General features: G+C 39.3%; 2 protein-coding genes across 3 annotated transcripts in view; one reads left to right on the top strand and one right to left on the bottom strand.

The window, feature by feature from the left end:
* The window catches only part of dock1 (dedicator of cytokinesis 1), a 199,328-nt gene that overhangs the window by 84,045 nt on the left and 97,109 nt on the right, over window positions 1-18,174 (top strand). For both annotated transcript variants that reach the window (XM_085466543.1, XM_085466544.1), the window contains exons 26-27: window positions 248-375; window positions 5,108-5,203. In XM_085466543.1, coding sequence (XP_085322669.1) covers window positions 248-375; window positions 5,108-5,203 — 224 coding nt within the window. The remainder of the gene's footprint in view (window positions 1-247; window positions 376-5,107; window positions 5,204-18,174) is intronic.
* Window positions 13,015-18,174, bottom strand: part of insyn2a (inhibitory synaptic factor 2A) — a 30,864-nt gene continuing 25,704 nt past the window's right edge. Inside the window, exon 4 of the mRNA XM_085466545.1 lies at window positions 13,015-13,786. Within this exon, the coding sequence (XP_085322671.1) occupies window positions 13,603-13,786 (184 nt within the window). The 3' untranslated portion in view covers window positions 13,015-13,602. The remainder of the gene's footprint in view (window positions 13,787-18,174) is intronic.

Raw genomic sequence — 18,174 nt, forward strand, 5'->3', positions numbered from 1 at the left:
GCAACAGGTCAAATAGGAGCATAGCTATTCTTTGGGATTTTGGGAGTTTTTTTCCCCACAGTTGTTTAATTAATAAATGTATGTTGTTTTAATTTACTCCTCGGAGATGTGGGAGAGTCATTAATAAGCTACATGTTTCTGCATCGAGTGTGTCAATAACATATGCTGTACCGCTTCGTGCGATCTATCATCTGCTCCATGTGTTGAGTGTCATCACGGATGTGTGTATTTATCGGCGTCCCTGCAGATTGCCGCGAGATCCTGCTGCCACTGATGACGGACCAGCTGAAGTTCCACCTGGAGAAGCGGGAGGACTTGAAGGCTTGCTGCCAGCTGCTTAGTGACATCCTGGAGGTGCTTTACAGAAAAGATGTGGTGAGTAATTCAACTCTGGAGCTTTACATATTTTTATTTCCCTCTTGAATAAACAGTAGCGTAATAAGGCAATCTAGGAATACCTCCATTAAAAACAAAACAAAACAACCTCTTTTGACTGTGGTTATTGTACTTAATAACTGTTTATTAGTATGCTGTTCTCAGTTCGTTTTATTGCCCTGCATGCTCTGGAAGGAGCACGTTTTACGACAGTATTAATTTACTAACATGTAGAGGTGGCTGTGCTCAGTAATTCATTTCTATGGGTTGCTAGAGGCCATTCAACACTGAATTTTATCCAATAGCATTGTAATGAGTTCTAGTTATCTCCGTGGTGCTTTGGAATAGAGGGACTATTCATTATCAGCCTAGCCAGTTATTGTATACAGTCTTTTTCATATTATCAGTATTTTTTTTTTTTAGTTTTTTGCATTTTTTTTAATTAAAAAATGCTGAAAGTTTATTTGTTTTAAATTAATCATTTGTCAAACATAAATGTCCTTGATATTAGTTGACCTCTAGTTTAGAACCATAAAGCGATGTGGTCCATGTGATGATGAGCAGTATCAGTGTTGGTCACAGAGCCAGTTTTGTAACCAGTAAAAGTTAAGTGTTCTCTGCCTCGGTGCCAGTGACAGCTGTGACTGCTGGCGTTAGATTTTTTAGGTTGTCCATTTTTATGGAGACTGGCTAAAAACGTCCACACCGTTCTCCATATCTCAGAATCACTGTGTTTTAATTAGTCTCAAGAATGAACTGATTAGAATTTGTTGGTCAAAGATGACTGCCTGTGGCCATCATAACACATCGACTAAAACGCTTTCTGGCTGTTATTAAATGCTGTAACTCGGGACTAGAGGGAGAAATGGATGTAAACTGGAATTTGACTAGTTGCCACATGCATACAGCTGTGAGTTATTCTTTGTTCAGTGCTACTTTACATTTTTTTGCTTCTTTACAGCCAGGTCATTACTATAATGAACAGTACAAATCCTTAAAATCATTACTTTTATTTAATTATTTAATTTCAGAAAAGTAAGAAATGCAACTTATTTTTATTTCTAAGCCGATCAAACAGTTTCGCACTTTCTATCGGCTCATTTTTTAAGCACAAAACTCTTTCTAAAAGTTTTAAACTTGAGTCCGCGTCTCACACACACGGGTATCGGCCCCTTACCTCAAAAGCTCAAATGATAGCAGACACGCTCACAAACACACACTGTTTTACGAGTGCGTTTGATCCTCTTCCATGTCCAGACTCCTGATGTCCTCCCTCAGGCCCTCTCAGACTCTCGTCATTGATCACGACCGTTCAGCCTCTCACACTCCACTCTGCTAGGGATTATCCACCTCTCCCACTTGCTCTGGTTTTTACACCCCTCTCTTGCTGTTTCACAAATTGCTGAATCCTCTCACTGTCTTCCTCTCTGTCTTATCTGTCCTGCTGATCAGCACAACCAAGGCTTTCAGAGACTTAGATGCTCGCAAAAATACAGAGAGCGAAAACCTCTGTAGATATGTCTGTCTACTTAAATTTCATCAAACAATTTATGCCTTGTCAGCAAGAAGTATCTAACTGCATAGGCCTCTTTTACATAGCTTGATGTTTAAACAAAACTTCCCAGTCCATTCATGCTCTGCATTTGCTTGGTTGACACTGGTCTAGACCCAGGCTGAACCAGTTTATTCTCACAAACACTGTGTGCATACAGTATTTGTGAGTTGTTATTTGTGAGCAATAACAACAACCAGGCGATCTGATCAAAGTCGGGGAATAATCCATGACTTGGTGTGACAGTAAAACAAGATTTTAAAACTGCATTGTCATAACATCTTAGTAAGGATTCATGTAATAACTGCACGTAACACATGTTAGGGCAATCTCTTTGTGTTTCTGGAAGTCTGGAAGAAGAATACTTAGCCGAAATCTCAGTTTTTTCCAAACTGACCAAATATCATTAGTGCTCTTAAATTTCCTATCTCAGTCATGGTCTACTCCTTGTTTTTTGAAGTACTGTGCAAAAGTCTTGTGCCATCTCTCATTTCCTCTCACTTCCAAGAACCCAGATGTTCGTGTAGAAGAAAAAAAGAACTTTTGACATTGGTTGTTTTATCAGTCATTTTCAGTCCAGTCCTGCTGCATAGCTACTTTTCAAAGAACGATTTGTAATTTTGTTATGCCACTTCACACTGACCTAAGCGTAAAAATGGCGCCTAACCCAAACGATGGGTCTGGACATGAGAGACAACTTGGCAAAGACTAATTTTAAATGGTATCTTTAGGCACTTTGTTGCTAGCAGCCTGTCACAAAAATACATCATTTGTTGACATTTCTTTAGTTCAGTCTATGAAAAATACCAATGATAACAGTTTGACAGGTCTAAAATTGTATTTTTGCACCAAGGAGGTGATTCCCAAAGAGCTATTAGCTGACAACTTGAAATATTTGAGTAAACTGGGCAAGTGGAAGACAAAAAAGAAGGGGTAAGACTGAGGAAAAGAGCTATCTACGGCAGATGGATGGTGTTGAAAAAGAATCTAGCAAAAGCCCTCCACAGGACCTGAGAGATGCATCTAGCCCTTCAGCTTAACCATCTATTGTTCACTGAAATCTCATCATAAATGGTCTCAGTGGAAGGGTGGCTGTCAAGAAGCCATTCTTAAGGAAGAGAAATGTGGAGGAAAGGCTGAGGTATGCCAAATTACACAAGAACTGAACTGAAAATCAGTGGCAGCAGAACTTATAGAACGATGAATACAAATTTGAACTTTTGTGCTTCAAATTGTCATCGGTATGTATGAAAGAAGACAGGAGAGAGGTACAACAGTGAGTGTCTGCAGCCATCTGTAAAACACTGTGGAGGCTCTGTCGTGGTTTGAGGCTGCGTTTCGGTCACTGTTTTTAGCTGATGGAATTATGAATGCAGAAAAGTGCTGTCAGATTTTGACAGAACAAAAAAGCCAACATCCAAAGAAGAGCTTTGAATGTCGTTCAAGAAGCCTGGAGGACTATTCCTGAAACTGCAAGAAAGCTTCCCTAAGAGTGTTAAGGGTGTGTAGAAGAATAAGGTGGTGTTGACTTTCTAGCTCATTATATTTGTACTAGAGATGGCACGATACCACTCTTTTATGTCCGATACCGATATCATAAATTTGGATATCTGCCGATACCGATATGAATCTGATATAGTGTGTTTTTTAATCAATAAAACTGTTTTTTTTTTATATCTTGCTGCATTTTGTATAAGTTCATACTCAAGTTTTAAAAAACAAGAGACTGAAGCTATTCTGTTATACCTGTATGCAAAAAATACACTGCACCCAAAATATTTCATAGTTCAGCAATACTGATCAATCTAATAAACGTAAACCTACTCCATCCTCCCTATTCTGGTATTTTACCGGAGTAAGCAACCTAACTAATAGGGTTGCAAACTCCCAGCAAAAAAAGAAAAAAAAAAAGAAAAAGGGAACCACCCACCCTCCACCTCATGATGTTTAATCGACGTAATCAACTTTAATTTGATGCAGTGTGAAAGAAAATGCAGAGAAATCAATTATTTTTCTACAATATTTAAATAGATTCAACATCTTTCTTCAACAGAACTGCAGACTGCACAGATCGTACCTTCCCAAAGGAAAAAGTACTATAGCTTACTAGGGTATATTAGACTTAACAGTTACTATATACAATAATGGACTTCTATACATTTTACATCAGATTAAAACTTTGGGTGTAAGATTTAGATAATTATTTATTAAAAGCTCGACATTTTAAATGATAATAAGAAAGAAAAGTATGTCTTAGGGCATGAACAGGGAAAAGGGGGCACAATCGGCCCCCCTGGCTAAACTTTGCTAAATCCGCCCCTGCACAGTTACCAGCCGTCAGCTACGTAGAAAAGGATCCTGGTGTAGAAAGTAATATTAAATAAATTCTAACAACAGCTTATCAAGGTTAAACGTGCTGCTGTTGTTCAGCCGCTGGTTTCCTCTTTCTGGCGCGAAGTGGGCGATAGACAAGCAAGAGAGAAAAGCCGATCAGCTGATCATTGATCATTGAAGTAGCAACAGGAGAAGGAGGGAGAGAGAGGCAGTCGCTCCATATATCGGTGATTAAGCTTAACGATGGAATGCTTTACAAACATTCAGAGATGAACTTACACACTTGCTTTACTTCTCTCTGGGATAACTTTCTCGGAGATGAAATGCCGGATTGGTAGCGAGGCTCCAAATGCTCAACCAGACCGCTGACAGGTCTTGCGCGCCACAGCCGCTCTATACCTGATGCATACTGCTCCGACGTGCTACGGTTATGAGCTGAGTTATGCCATGTCGCAAGTTTTGTGAGGTGCTTTTTTTGATATTTAATGGATCGGATTACATTTTTTATTTCTCTCCGATATCCGATCCAGTAATTTAGGTCAGTATCGGTCCATCTCTAATTTTTACATTCTCTATTTTTCCCTTACATACTATATTTCCATTAATATTTGCACCTATTTCCCATTATCCTAGCAAAACGTAAAGGAATTACTGATGGCTCAAGACTTTCATCATCATGTATTTTTTTTTCTAGCTGTTCACCCGAATGACCACAATTCCCTTGAAATCTGAGCTTCTGTCAGGCCTCATAAGTTTGGACTGATATTCCATATTCTTTCACTTTATTATGTTTTTTTTTTATTCCTCTGTTTTTAAGTGATGATATTATTCATGTGTTATGTACAGGGTCCCACCCAGTGGCACGTCCAAATCATCATGGAGAAGCTGCTGAGGACCGTTAACAGGACAATCATTTCTATGGGTCGCGATTCACCTCATATCGTAAGTATAATTCTCTGCTTGGATACCAGGCAGTATATCACGCTAAGCACGCAACTCTCGGTGTTTGATTTTTGTGGTTGTTTTTTTTTATACACATACATACACACAATTTTAGAGGCACATGTACCGCAACCAGATTGACTCCCACAGTCACGCAGCAACCACAGTTCCAATCCAAAAGTATCATTAAAGGTAAAGCCTACCTTGGCAGATTGCTTTCACACTCCCTCAGTCTAAGAGAGGCTTTGATCTGCTCATATCTTTCTCCAGCCAGTTGTTTTCGCGCCGGCGTGTCTGTGTGTGTTTTCCTTTTGCTTTGCTTGTGTGTCTTATCCTCACTTATTACTACACTTCTGGTGCTCTGTGCTGTAATCTAATCACTGTATCACCCCACCGTTGCCTTTAGCATCCATCTTCCCATCACTCTCTCAGCCAGAGCTTGGTAGCAATTAATGCACTTATCAGTCATCCTGTAAATATGTAGTCCGTCTGATGTGTGCGAATAAGGCTTCACCCATTTTCTTCAGTCCCAAACGCCAATTAGTACAACTGTATTTTTAGTCAGAAATGTGAACTTCTGTCTTGCTTGACTTGTTCTTTTTCTTCCTTTTGAATAATGTCTTTATTAGAGCTGCGTGTAGATGTGTTGTATCGTCTTTGAAAATTAGACTTTTTTTCATGATCGACATTCGTATTCTTACAGCTCTGTAAAATACAGCTTAGTGATGAGACATTTTCTTATGAGCCTATAGACATTTAGTAATGACAAATATTCACACCGCTTCCATCGGGGAGCACCAGGATTCACCATCACTTGTTTAAATGGAAGCTTTTATTACCAGTAACTGAGCCACGCCGGCAGAGAATGATTCCATAAAGCCCGGAGTCACCACTGAGTGATCATCTAGTGTGTTTGTGTATGTGTGTGTTATATCATAGTGCTGTAATATGTCCACAGCCCCGACGCTTCATCTCCTGTGTTGGGTCTTTCTTTCTGGGTTGCAGCGAGGGATTTTTGCAGCAGAAATTCACTAACTGCTTCTTTTGTCTCTCTCTCTCTTCTAAAACTATTCCGGCTATGCACCAGCTAATCCCATAGATGGGAAACCCTCCGTTGTGTAACAGATTGCTAAGCATGCATCACACTAAATAATGTCAAGCTAATGAAGCTGCGAGTTGAGCTAAGGCCGTCCCACTGGCCATTTTCTCCCAACCAGCTGCCTGGAGGGCGTCTAGGGCTCCCACTTACTCTCCCACTGTAGTTCTCTAGTCGATTCATTGTTATACCAGCTATTCAAATAGTGCGCTGTCCTGCCTAGCTCATAGTCAAACAGTTTTAAAAGTTAAATCTGAAGATGGATTTGATCTCTGTGGATGTTTTGTTAGAGCCTGGGTAAACTGAACAGCTCACCATCTCCTCACACCATTTCCTGTTTGTTGTTTTTCCACTGTAGTGGCAAGTTTCTAAAAGGCTGTCAGTATGAAGGCATATGCAGGCCTCCTTTTCACAGTATTACACTAAGTGCATCTATTTTGGTGTCCACCTGTGGGGTAGTTGAAACGGGTTTCTTGTTTCCAACAGCGAGTGCTGGCATGTGCTGTGGAAGACCGACCTCCTTTCTAGTTAATCAAACTACTCTACCCACGACCTGTTTTGGCCCGTGTTGAAACGATCTACTCTGTATACATATGCTGCCACTGGCCTCTATTTTACTTTGCTCCTCGAACACAGCTCGGGTTTATTGTCCCTACCGACCCCGACCTTTTGTCAGCGGCTGCCTTTATAGCTAGCTAGCATCTGCACTTGACTGCCTTGACATTTTAAGCATCTGAATATGATTTTGCATCAATGTGCAGAGTGTCCTTTTACTCAGTGGGATTTAGAGGTTACATGAAATCCTAAGGCTCTTTTACTCAAACACATTATACATTATATAGTACTTGGGACAGAAATTGCATTTGAACTAAGTCCCCAAATGATTATTTAATGATGAATAAGGTGGGCGTGAATTTTTAAAAGCTATGAGACCCAGTTAGTGCTGCTAGCAGTGTTGTTGCTTTCTAATCAGAGGGCTGTTGTTGCTGCCTCTGGGTACAGATGCCTACTCTGCAGGCAGCTTGCACGCTGCTGCTCACACAACACCGCATCCAACCACCGACCTTGTTCTTCTGAGTGGCAGCCTCTTACATTTAGATTTATGCATTAACGTTCTACTCTGTCTCCCGCCCGTCTCTCGTTCTCTTCCCTTTCTGCTCTCTCCTGGCAGCGGTGGACACAGAATGTTGATGAGAAAGCACGCAGTGACGACTTTGGGGGCGTTGGTTTTGTTGCGTGTTGTCACTGCAGTGCTACGCCTGTTAGCAACTTGGACACAGCATCATAGCATCATCTCGCAGGCTGTATCTTTGCATTCATGTCCACCCTCACACAGGTTGAAAAAAGTCCTTGAATTGAATACATTTAGATTATGGCTGTAGCAGAAACATTTAGCCGCTTTCCGTGGAAAGCACCAGGTTCTCTCTTTATGCTCTTATTTCTTCTAGTTTAAGTTCCTGGATAGATGAGAATAGGAAGCCTTGCAGATAGACAGAAATAGGAAGCTGCAAATGTATTTAAAAAAAGAAAAGAAATCTATATTTTCCATGCAGCAAAACCACAGAATACAACTTTGCTGTATAAATGTGTTACGTTAGATTTTACTAGTTTTTGCATAATTTTGTTATGGTTTAGGAAATACCTAAATATGCTTGCTGACAGAATTGATTAAAAGACTTGAGTACATATTTGACAGCTAGGTTTCCCATGATGTTGTCAAGCAAAAAAAAAAAAAACCCACTGCTGAACTTTTTTGTGGACTCAAGTTCTCAAGACTACTCAAAACATGTTGTAGTGATACTTCGCTGCAGTGCTCCACAGTTATCCTCATGATTTTCCTGCAGTGTGCAGAGGGAACGAACTGGAAAGCTGCAGGGGAAGGACTCTATGTTATTGATTGACAGTATGGGGCTGACCAGCTATAGGTGCTAGAGCTTTTTTCCTTTGCTGCGTGCACTCACTGACTTGATAGTGTAAATTGCGACACGGTCATTCCAGGTATGCGTGTCTAGTTCAGAATCTGGTATTGCACATTCGCTTTATCTCTGTGTTTGGATATTTTTCTGTTCAAATATTTTTCTTAGCACCTCCTTGCATCTACCACTCTGTCTCCTCTCCTCTCTCTTTTTTCTGCTGGCCAGACTACTGCAGAGCTCTTACAGAAAAGAAGCATAGTGAGATATGGCACTGCATCATAATGCCTCAAACATGCACTTATCACTCGCTACACCTCGCGTCTCCTCACCTGTTTTGAAGCTTCGACTGCACATCCCTTTGGGTTTATTGAGCCTGCAACAAACCATGTTGTGATGTGTTGTGATTGTCAGGACTGTATAAACCGCTGGGACTTCTTTGCTGTTTGTCACCTTAAGACCACAGAAGACTTTTAAGTAAGAATGCAAAATGTTAAACTGCAGTAGGTGTCGTGTTTGCGCTCTCAGTTCTTGGGCATACGCAGTCACTCATCAAGCCCGGTGGAGTCGGCCAGGCTGTGGCTAGCGCTGACCTTCAGCAGCGTTACTTCATGCATCAGTGTGAGGGTGACTGTGCATCTGTGGGGGTTTTGCTCAGAGCTTTGTTGCTGGTTTACCTCATGTTTGCACTTCAAGACTTGTTTGTACTAACATGAGGCAGGTGCAGGTGCAGATGCATGAGCACACGGACATGCCCGAAAACAAAATCTGTATTAGAGTGAGGATGGTAAGGGCAAAGACTGGTTCCCAAGCAGGTTGGCTGTGCACAAAACACTGCTGCTTACCCTTCTGCTGTATTCTCCTCTCGCCTCAGCCCACCATAGTACATTAAAGAGATGTATGATTTCAGCCTTATCTTGTACCAAGTGTTCTGGTCAGATACTGATGTTAAATTTGACAGTTGAGATACCGATCTGTTTTTGTTATTCTTTATTCGTCCAAGAATAAAACTAAGTAAATTTACATGATATATTAAAAAAAGGGTAGCTGCACTGTTTTAAAGAGTTTGAAATCTTAATCAGGGTTTCTTTAGCAAACTTAAAGTTGATCCAACACAATAGATAAGACACCAACCCTCACTTGTAGATTTGCCCGCATGTTAAAGTCAGTCAACAAGGCCAATACTGTTACTTTATCAACACTGGTCAGTACTGGTCAGTCCACTGTTGATATCAGTGCGTTAGCGAAGAATTTTCCACAGCAGTGCAGTCAGAAATTGGTTTTCACAGGGATTGTTCATCTAAATTACAAAACACATTTCCCCACTAAACCCTGGTACTAGCAACCAATGTGCTAATACCTAGCTAATACTAGGTATTAGCTATGCAGATTGGTTGCTTAGGATATGAGTGCTGCTTTATTCAAAATTTGAGTTGTTCAAAAGTACTGCATCTTTCTAGATGCTGTGATCTAATTTCACAGTGCAGACCCATCAAGCCTGGGCAAACCTATTCCAAAGCATCTGCTAAAAGTTAGGGAAACTAATCCTTTACTTATAATGTGACTGAAGAAGGTAGGAAAAAAAGTATCATTGTGCTTATAGCTCCACAAATTAAACTCGGTCCAGATCAGATTTCGAGAGCTTTGTCGATGTCTTTTTTTTTTATTTCTTTTTTTTCATATTTTGCATATTAAATATCTTTATTTTTGTCTTTTTAAAAAAACTGTATAAAAGACACAGTATTGCACATAATAAATCAATTGCACTTCTTTAAGATACAGATAAACATCTAGTTCTCTCTTGATGCTACAGTATAACTACTGAAAGAAACCAACCTAGCATATACAAGAGTGAAGTTGTGAAATATATGTAACTAACAAAATGCAGCATGTTGGAGCTTGTGAAGGTCAAGCCAGTGATAGCTAGTAGTTTGCTGGATATTGTTGTTGTACATTTTTTATGTCCTTGAAACCACTTTGGCATATTTCCTGTCTTCTAGGGCAGTGGTTGTGTCTTTTAGAGTGATCAGCTATTACGTTTTTGTTTTTTCTCTTTAGATATTGGCTGTTATCCCACACTTGAAATGTTTTTAGCACTATTTGATATTGTGTAATATATATTTACATACAGTGATGTGAGTAAGTAAGAACATCCCATGGAAACTGATTACTTGTTTAAATATCTGGACCAGCACACACTAGATCCTCTTTGAATTGAAATGGCTCCTACAGATAAAGGTAGTATACTTAAAGAACATGATAACCAAAAACATACAATAAAATATAAAGTAATATGTTGTTATCTGTTTAAACACAAGTACATCCTCAGCCTTAAGAAACTAGAGTTGCCATCGGCCGGACAGGCCGAGTCTGGTCAGTATATCCTGGGCAACCGTTGCTCACTAGGAAAAAGTGTCTATTCTGAAGGTTGCTGGCAGCTGCTAGCGTGAAATTGGTCACGGTGCATGGAGATATGCAGTGCTGCACCAAAACCCTCTTTGTGATTGGTCACTTTCAGGTTGCCGCGGTCGCTTACTGTGCATGGAAGACGCCGACTTGGCTGTAAAGACTTGAAAAACGTCTTGCCAAGCAGTAATAAAACTGTGAAAAGTGTGGCACAAACTGGAAAGAGGCCATTTGATTTCAAAGTAAAAGTTGTGCCTTTTGAAATGTTTTGGTTGTTGGTTCAGGAAATAGACTTTACCAAGTGTCGGGCAGCAACTTCCAGCGAGCAGTCATCAGCAAGTCAAAGAATACACACTGTTCCCTAGCGATTGGAGGGGGGGTTGCGGACTGGTTTCTAGGCCTGGGTCAGCAAGGCAGTAATCATCTAAAAGTCTTTGAATTACTGAAATTTTTGCCAAATCGTCAATGAACAATATTTGATGTTTGAACTTGTTCTGCCTGTTTCACATTCTTCAGTAAGATTAAAGACCATTTCCATACACTTTATGTATACTTTTTCAGGTCCACTTCTAGTTCAGCTTCAACTTTCATTCATGTATCTTCAAATACTCCTTTAAAATTCTTTGATATAATAAAGAATTCACACTTGAGAAAATGTGAGCTGCCCAGTCCCAGCAAGCAAAGTGTCCTCAAAGCATAACGACCCGCATTCACATATTGTAAAAGGCTTTTCTCTTCAAAAATGTTCTCTCTACTGTTGTGGCCAAACAGCTCTCTTGACATATCTCTCATGCATGTCATGATTGTAGACATGAGCACTTCAACGCTGCAAGAGTTAAAATTTAGTGGTTCTCATAGACTGCTCAGAGATTGTTGCTTTGTGGCACCTTAATCAACATACCCTCACAAAGCCTGTGTAGGGTCTAATCACTGACAACAAACCCGGAAGCCCAAATTGTTTTGGTGTGTTAATAGAAAGTAAATTCGACCGATTTGCACTTGGGTGTGTGCATGTATGTTTCTGTTTCTTTTTTAAAAATTTCAGATTAGCACCTTTGTTAATGAGCACTATTTCAAAGAGGATAAAATGTTTGTCCGTCCATATCCGTCCAAAAACGAATCATTCTTATCGGATGTTCTCACTTTTTCACATGAAGGTGTAGTAAATGTTTTGGCTGTACGTAATTGTTGAACCCGCTGTGGAGTTACTGCACATGGTTTTTACTTTACAGTCAAATAGATGCAAAGCAATGAGCAGGAACTAATTATAACAATAATAAAGGGAAAGGGGGGGGGGATTTTGTCAATCTCATTAAAAATTGTTTTAAAAGCTAGAAAATATCCTGCAAAGTTCAAAGGTTGTAAAAAGCATGCAAGGCTATAAGCCTGCCACCCTGCACTGTAGAAGCCCTGGTTGTGATCAGAAGTGGCACATTCAGTTTCTCTGGCTTGGTTTCAGTAGCTATTGGGCGACCGTGGCTCAGGGGGTTGGGAATCGCATCTGTAACCGGAAGGTCGCCGGTTCGATCCCTGGGCTCTCTGTCCTGGTCGTTGTGTCCCTGGGCAAGACACTTTACCCTACTTGCCTACTGGTGTTGGCCAGAGGGGCCGATGGCGCGATATGGCAGCCTCGCTTCTGTCAGTCTGCCCCAGGGCAGCTGTGGCTACAACTGTAGCTTGCTTCCACCAGTGTATGAATGTGAGAGTGAATGAATAGTGGTATTGTAAAGCGCTTTTGGTGCCTTGAAAAGCGCTATATAAATCCAATCCATTATTATTATTATTATTATTATTATTATTATAGTAGCTGATACAGGATACTGCAGCAATACAATCAAAGCTATCCTCTGATACCCTTCGCGTGTGCTGAAAACCAACTGTTTATTATAGTTGGTTTCGTAACAGTTTTCTCTGTGTGTCTATGCTTTTATACCAATGAATGGGTTTTTGTCTTTTCTTGGTGTTTAATGACCATATGCATACGTGAGGTTAGTACGAACTTTGCGATGCATGGAAACGAGTTGAGAATTGTAAAATGATCGACTTCCTTTTGCACTGTAGTGTTTGAACTGCACAGCTCCCGTCACTGCAGCTCAAATAAATACATTTTGCTAAATCTTAAAGTGAATGTATATAGATATATTTATATAGAAAAAAGTACATGGATGTTTAACTTTGCAAATATTAAGAAAATAAGTGTTCTTTCTTCTTTTGTTTTGTTTTGTTTTTTTTCTTCAAAGTCAGTGGATTCAAGGAGACATTTTAGCGATGGATAAAAAGTTGACTGTAGAACTCCAATAAACATCTCTGATATTTTGTCCTTTAGGTCTCTTCTTTATATAGATATGAAAGTCTTCACTCTGCATGGTTAGTAGACAATCTACATATGTGAGTTATTACTCAAAATAGGTCTTTTTAATTATTCTGGAGAAAATGTATCCTGAACAGTTCTAATTGTGCTTTGCAGTACAGTGATATGCTGTTTATGGAGGCCTCAGAGCATTATGGTTGATCTGCCAACCTCTCCTGGAGGCTGGGAAGAAAGTCCCAACTGATGAATGGAAATGTGAAGGGCACAGAACCATTACAGAACAGAACCCCGTTGACGTCAGCTAGAAGAAGAAAAAATATATATGCAAATAGACATCGGGAAATCAAATTCATCTTCTCACCTTGCCGATCTCCAAATATGTTTCCTTGGTGTAATTTCACACCCTGTTTGAAGAAATTAGTTCAAAATAACTCAGAATCCGTTTTTGGTAAGCATGACATTTTGAATTTTCCGTGGGATCCACACTCGTGTCTCATTAAACATCCTGTCATCTCAGAAAAGGGTTCGGTATCCAGTCAAGGTCTCCATTAATACCAGGTCTACATCCAAATAGATATAAAAGAAGTTGATGAATAAACCAAACAAAAGCGGATGATCGGATGGACACTTAAATCCTGTGCACGGTGGTGGAGGGGAACATGGTTTTTTGTTGTCACAGGAACCAAAGTTTCCAGCGAGCGTGTTTCTTGGAGTCAGCTTTGGACTTGCGTTTTGGGGTGGAGGTGAAGGCCTCCTGAGGGTAAGGCAGGGGGGGAAAGTGGGTGTCCTCTGTTGGGAAAAGCCTCTTCATCAGTGGTTGTAGCTTGTCCTCCTGTTGTTTGAAATCCAGTTCAACACTGCAGCGAACAAAGACAGAAAGGTGTTAGCTTAAATGACTGCCAGTTGCTGGCTTGCTATTAACAACATTGTCTCCAGGGCATTTAATTCCAATTTAAACAGTCATTTACGTTGGGACGGACTGAAGTAGTGTAACTAAGATGAATCAAAATGGGACAATTATTTTTTTGAGATTTCATCAACAAAGCATCCTGTGGGCTGAAGTGGATGGAGACCAGCTGAATACTTATTAGCACACAGTTATAAACCATGGCATAGGTAACATGTACATGTGGGAAGGCACCATAAAAGCTTGAAGGTTTGCAGCCCCACACATTCATATGTGTGAGTAGCTCAGCTACTCGGCTACTCAGTACATTACGGAGTTCTTCTATTAAGACAAACTATTATGAATGTATTAAATACAGTCCAGACATGTCCCTCATTGAGGACATTGCATGCATTAAGATGCAAAGACTATGAAAAGGGAGGCCTTGAAGTGCTGAGCAGCTGTAAGTGGATCAAGAAAGAATGGGGGGGGAAAATTAAAACGACATCAAATGCTTATAGAGTTTTAAAAAGAAGAGGTGATGAATTATCCAGCTTTTTTTAAATGTGTCAAAGTAAAAGTGAGCATGTGTTTCTCAATATTAAAATAATCAGAAGAAATGATAAATAAATGGTCTGACAGACTTTGAAAGCTTTGTCTTCTATTATAATTTAAATTTGAATCAAAATTGCAACAGTTTTGGATACAGATTTGTAGAAAGCTCCTTTTTGTGCCCATTTACGCCCGTTGCTTGATTCTTTTACTGTAGCCCAAATCTTCATTTTCTAGGACACAATTGCCAAATTAATCATAATGAATGAATTGCAGGGAAAGAATGATAAGTGTGGCAGTTTTATCATATTATCGTTGAAATGAATACCATGAAAATGGGATTTTATTACCCAAGTCGTATAGTTCATTTCTTATAATTCATTAATATTAGAGTGCTGGCTTTTATTTAATGCCTTTTATTGTTTATATTCTTCTTTTATCATCTTTGAAACCAGGGTTGAGGTTTGCCCTTAGTGCTTCTTTTAATCTTGACATTTTTTGGCTGTTGCATTCCCCCGACAACCATATTAAGCATCAAAGTTATGGCCTGTACTCACTTGACCCCTGCGCAGGCATCTGTCACAGCACTGCTCAGCCTGGTAAAGCGACCTACATTTCCTGGTTGCTTCATCTTTATTTCCCAGTAAAACCTCCAAATTTAGACATTTCTTGATTGCATCTGGCTGCTCATTTTGGCCCACTGCTTTTTCTTTTTCTGTCTTTCTTTTGTTATTTGCCTTCTCATTGTGAATCATAGAGCGACAGGGAAGTCCATTAGTGTTTTTCCCACTCTCAGTTCAGTCTCTGGTGTTGATGTTGAACTGAAGATCATTTGTTTAGCTGGACCTCAGATGAGAGCCTTCGTATTGATGTGAGGATGTCACTTTGTTTTATGTCGCTTCAATCCATGCTCAGTATTACAATACCAGAAAAAAATAGTGCTTATAACGAATGCGTTAATTTTTTGTTTTTTTTCTTGTCCTTGTTGGTTCACTCTGTATTTACTCAGGGTTCAAGGGTATTTATCTGGACCAAGCGTCATTGTAATCCCATACTTGCAAACTGACTGCTAGGTGCTGCAAAGTGAAACTCAGATTACTTCCTCAGCTGTGCTTTAATCTGCTAAAGCCTTCGTCAGCCACTACATAAGTCAGGCTGGTGGCAAATCTGATAGACAGACTTGCATAATAGCAGCAGGCTGCCTGCTCAGATTTAATTACAATGCATCTGTTGGGATTTAAGACTTGAAGCGATACATAGTTAGATCATTATTAGTATTCAAGGGGAATTGCAATTGCACATTATTGGCCGTATAGACTCTGAAAGTGCAGTCAAATAGTAATAAGTTCTTAAATCAAGTCTCTGTAGTAAAGTGACATTTGTGGGGAGTTTTTTTTATGAGGAGACATTCATGTGGAAATTTCTGACACATTTGAAAAAACAGTTAATCACCATTTAAACAATACATATATATCTATAGGCAATATATTTTAGCAAAAAAAAGAGAAAAGAAAAAGCCTCTGTTATACAAAATGTAACGTTTAACAATATTGAACATTTAAGCAAAACCTACTTTTAAAAAATGTAGTCATTTTGGGCCAATATGTGTTTGACATGATCTGAAAAAAGCTTTTGAGCAGAAAAACAGACAAGAACCTTTATGTGATCTGTGATTCCTGGTAGTACAAATGTTCTGGGTTGTGGTTATGAAAAGGAAATGAAGGTTAGTGGAATGGAGAAGTCAAAAAACAGCTAAAATTTCATGAACGTGTTATGGAGAGATTTGAAACAGATAAGAAAATTCTTGCACATTTTGCAAATAAAGGAATTTGGAATGCAAGGATGGGAGATCTTTCAGCAGACTGATGTTTGACACTGGTGGACCGTAGTGCAGAATGCATTTAACTTCTGTCTGGTGTACTGTTTTCCAGACCTGCATCACATCTATTCAGTTCAATTTCAATTTTATTTGTATTGCACCAAACCACAACAACAGTCCCCTCAAGGCACTTTATATTGATATGCATTTTTTGAATGAAATATAAGAAAAAATCTTTCCTTAGCGTGCTCCTCAAGTTCACCAACTTTATCTGTCAACACAGTTTCACAGTTTCAATGAGGAATTTACTTGTCCACACAAAAGAGTCAAACATTTCCTTTGCATGTCATTATTTTCTCCAATAATTGCAAATATGAGCAACTCAAGTGAAGCAGACACTCAGAATTATATAATTCTTTGACTTTAGGCTTTTATATAAAAGGGAAAGCGCAGCCACTTTGATCAATAAATCACTGGCTGCTAATTACACTGGTAAAAATCTATATCCGTGTTTCTGTGTGAAATTAGTGGAAGTTTGTGTGCACAAATGATTACATGTGGAAACAGCTCCGTGTTGCAAGCAAATCCACTGGGGATACGTTTAAAGAAGGAGCGCATATATTTAAAATCATTTAAATTGTCTTATGAACAAATTTACTCAAAAGGTCAGATCAATCCATGTTCGCAACCTTTGGATTTATTCAGATTTGTGCATAAACAGCTAAAAGGCGAGCTGAATCATATGCAGTTCTTTGTTTTGCTCTGAGCCTTTATTAAAAAACACAAAACAAAAAGAAAGAAAAAAACGTGCAGGACCTGAACTAAATGTTTAGACCAGGACATAAAAAGACTGTTTCTTGTTTGGCTCACAATTGCTTTTCGATGCTCAGATTTTATCCCTGAGGGATTTTATTCATCTCTGTAAAATCTCCAAAAAGATTTTGTGCTTTGAACACATAGAAAAAGTACAACAGCACGTGCCTTGATATTATTTTAGCAAGATTACACCTGCACACATTGTTTGAACTTTTCCATGTCTGTCATACAGTTGGCCCAGAGCTTCAAAGTTGGCAGGTACCATTTAAAGAGTCCTCCTTCGAGGCCTCTTGGGCCTCAAATGGCTAGACCAGAGTAGATTTTAAAGTTTGCCAAGAATATTTCCTATATATGAATTTTAAGTGGTCATAACAGTTGTTTTATATTCATTCTGAAAAATTTGATTTTTATCCATTCATAAAAATAGTTCCCAAATGTAGTTCACTTTGTCAAACTCTGACATGCATATAAAACAAGATGCATAGGCCACTAAATTAACAGGCTCTTGCAGCTCAGATAGAAGTGGCATAGATGTAATAAACGTGGGGGTGACACCGATGAAGCAAAATGTTGAGCATTTCCCTGCATGCTTTGCACGTCTTTAAAAACCTTTAGTTATTGCTGCGATAAAGGCACGGCAAAACAGATCTCCTTGAAGTTTTAAGGGAAGGGGGTGCTCTAGCTCAATGCTGTGTCATTTTCTGTGGATAAGTTTCTCCTTCTACACATACACATAATCATGCACATACACACATATACAGCAGCAGTGATAGGATTTTCCTTGCTCTTCAGCGTAAGCCTCTAATACTGCTGAGGCGGTTGTTGCTTCACATCCATGGCTACAGGTGATAGTCCTACATGGACATGTAGCCATTTAACCTGATTAAAATGCCGATTATTATGCTGTATTGTTGGTACAATAATAAGAGTTAATTAATGCTCTTTATGGACACTGTACATTACATGTTGCACAGATCAAGATACTTATGTGCAGCAATCTTTGCTTTGTACAGCTGTTTCCATCTGGTTAAAGGTTGTGCTTCTAAATTCTAAACTTTAACACATGTAAATTGTTAAAATAATCAATCAAGTAATCCATGAAAGCCAAATGCTCAGGTTTCAGATTTTTCTCTATTCTGGCTCTCTATGATGTCGTAGAACGGGGACGACCA

Source organism: Copadichromis virginalis, linkage group LG8, assembly GCF_057382275.1.
Source record: "Copadichromis virginalis isolate Kocher_CV1m ecotype Utaka linkage group LG8, C_Virginalis_male_GT1.1, whole genome shotgun sequence".
Lineage (NCBI taxonomy): Eukaryota > Metazoa > Chordata > Actinopteri > Cichliformes > Cichlidae > Copadichromis > Copadichromis virginalis.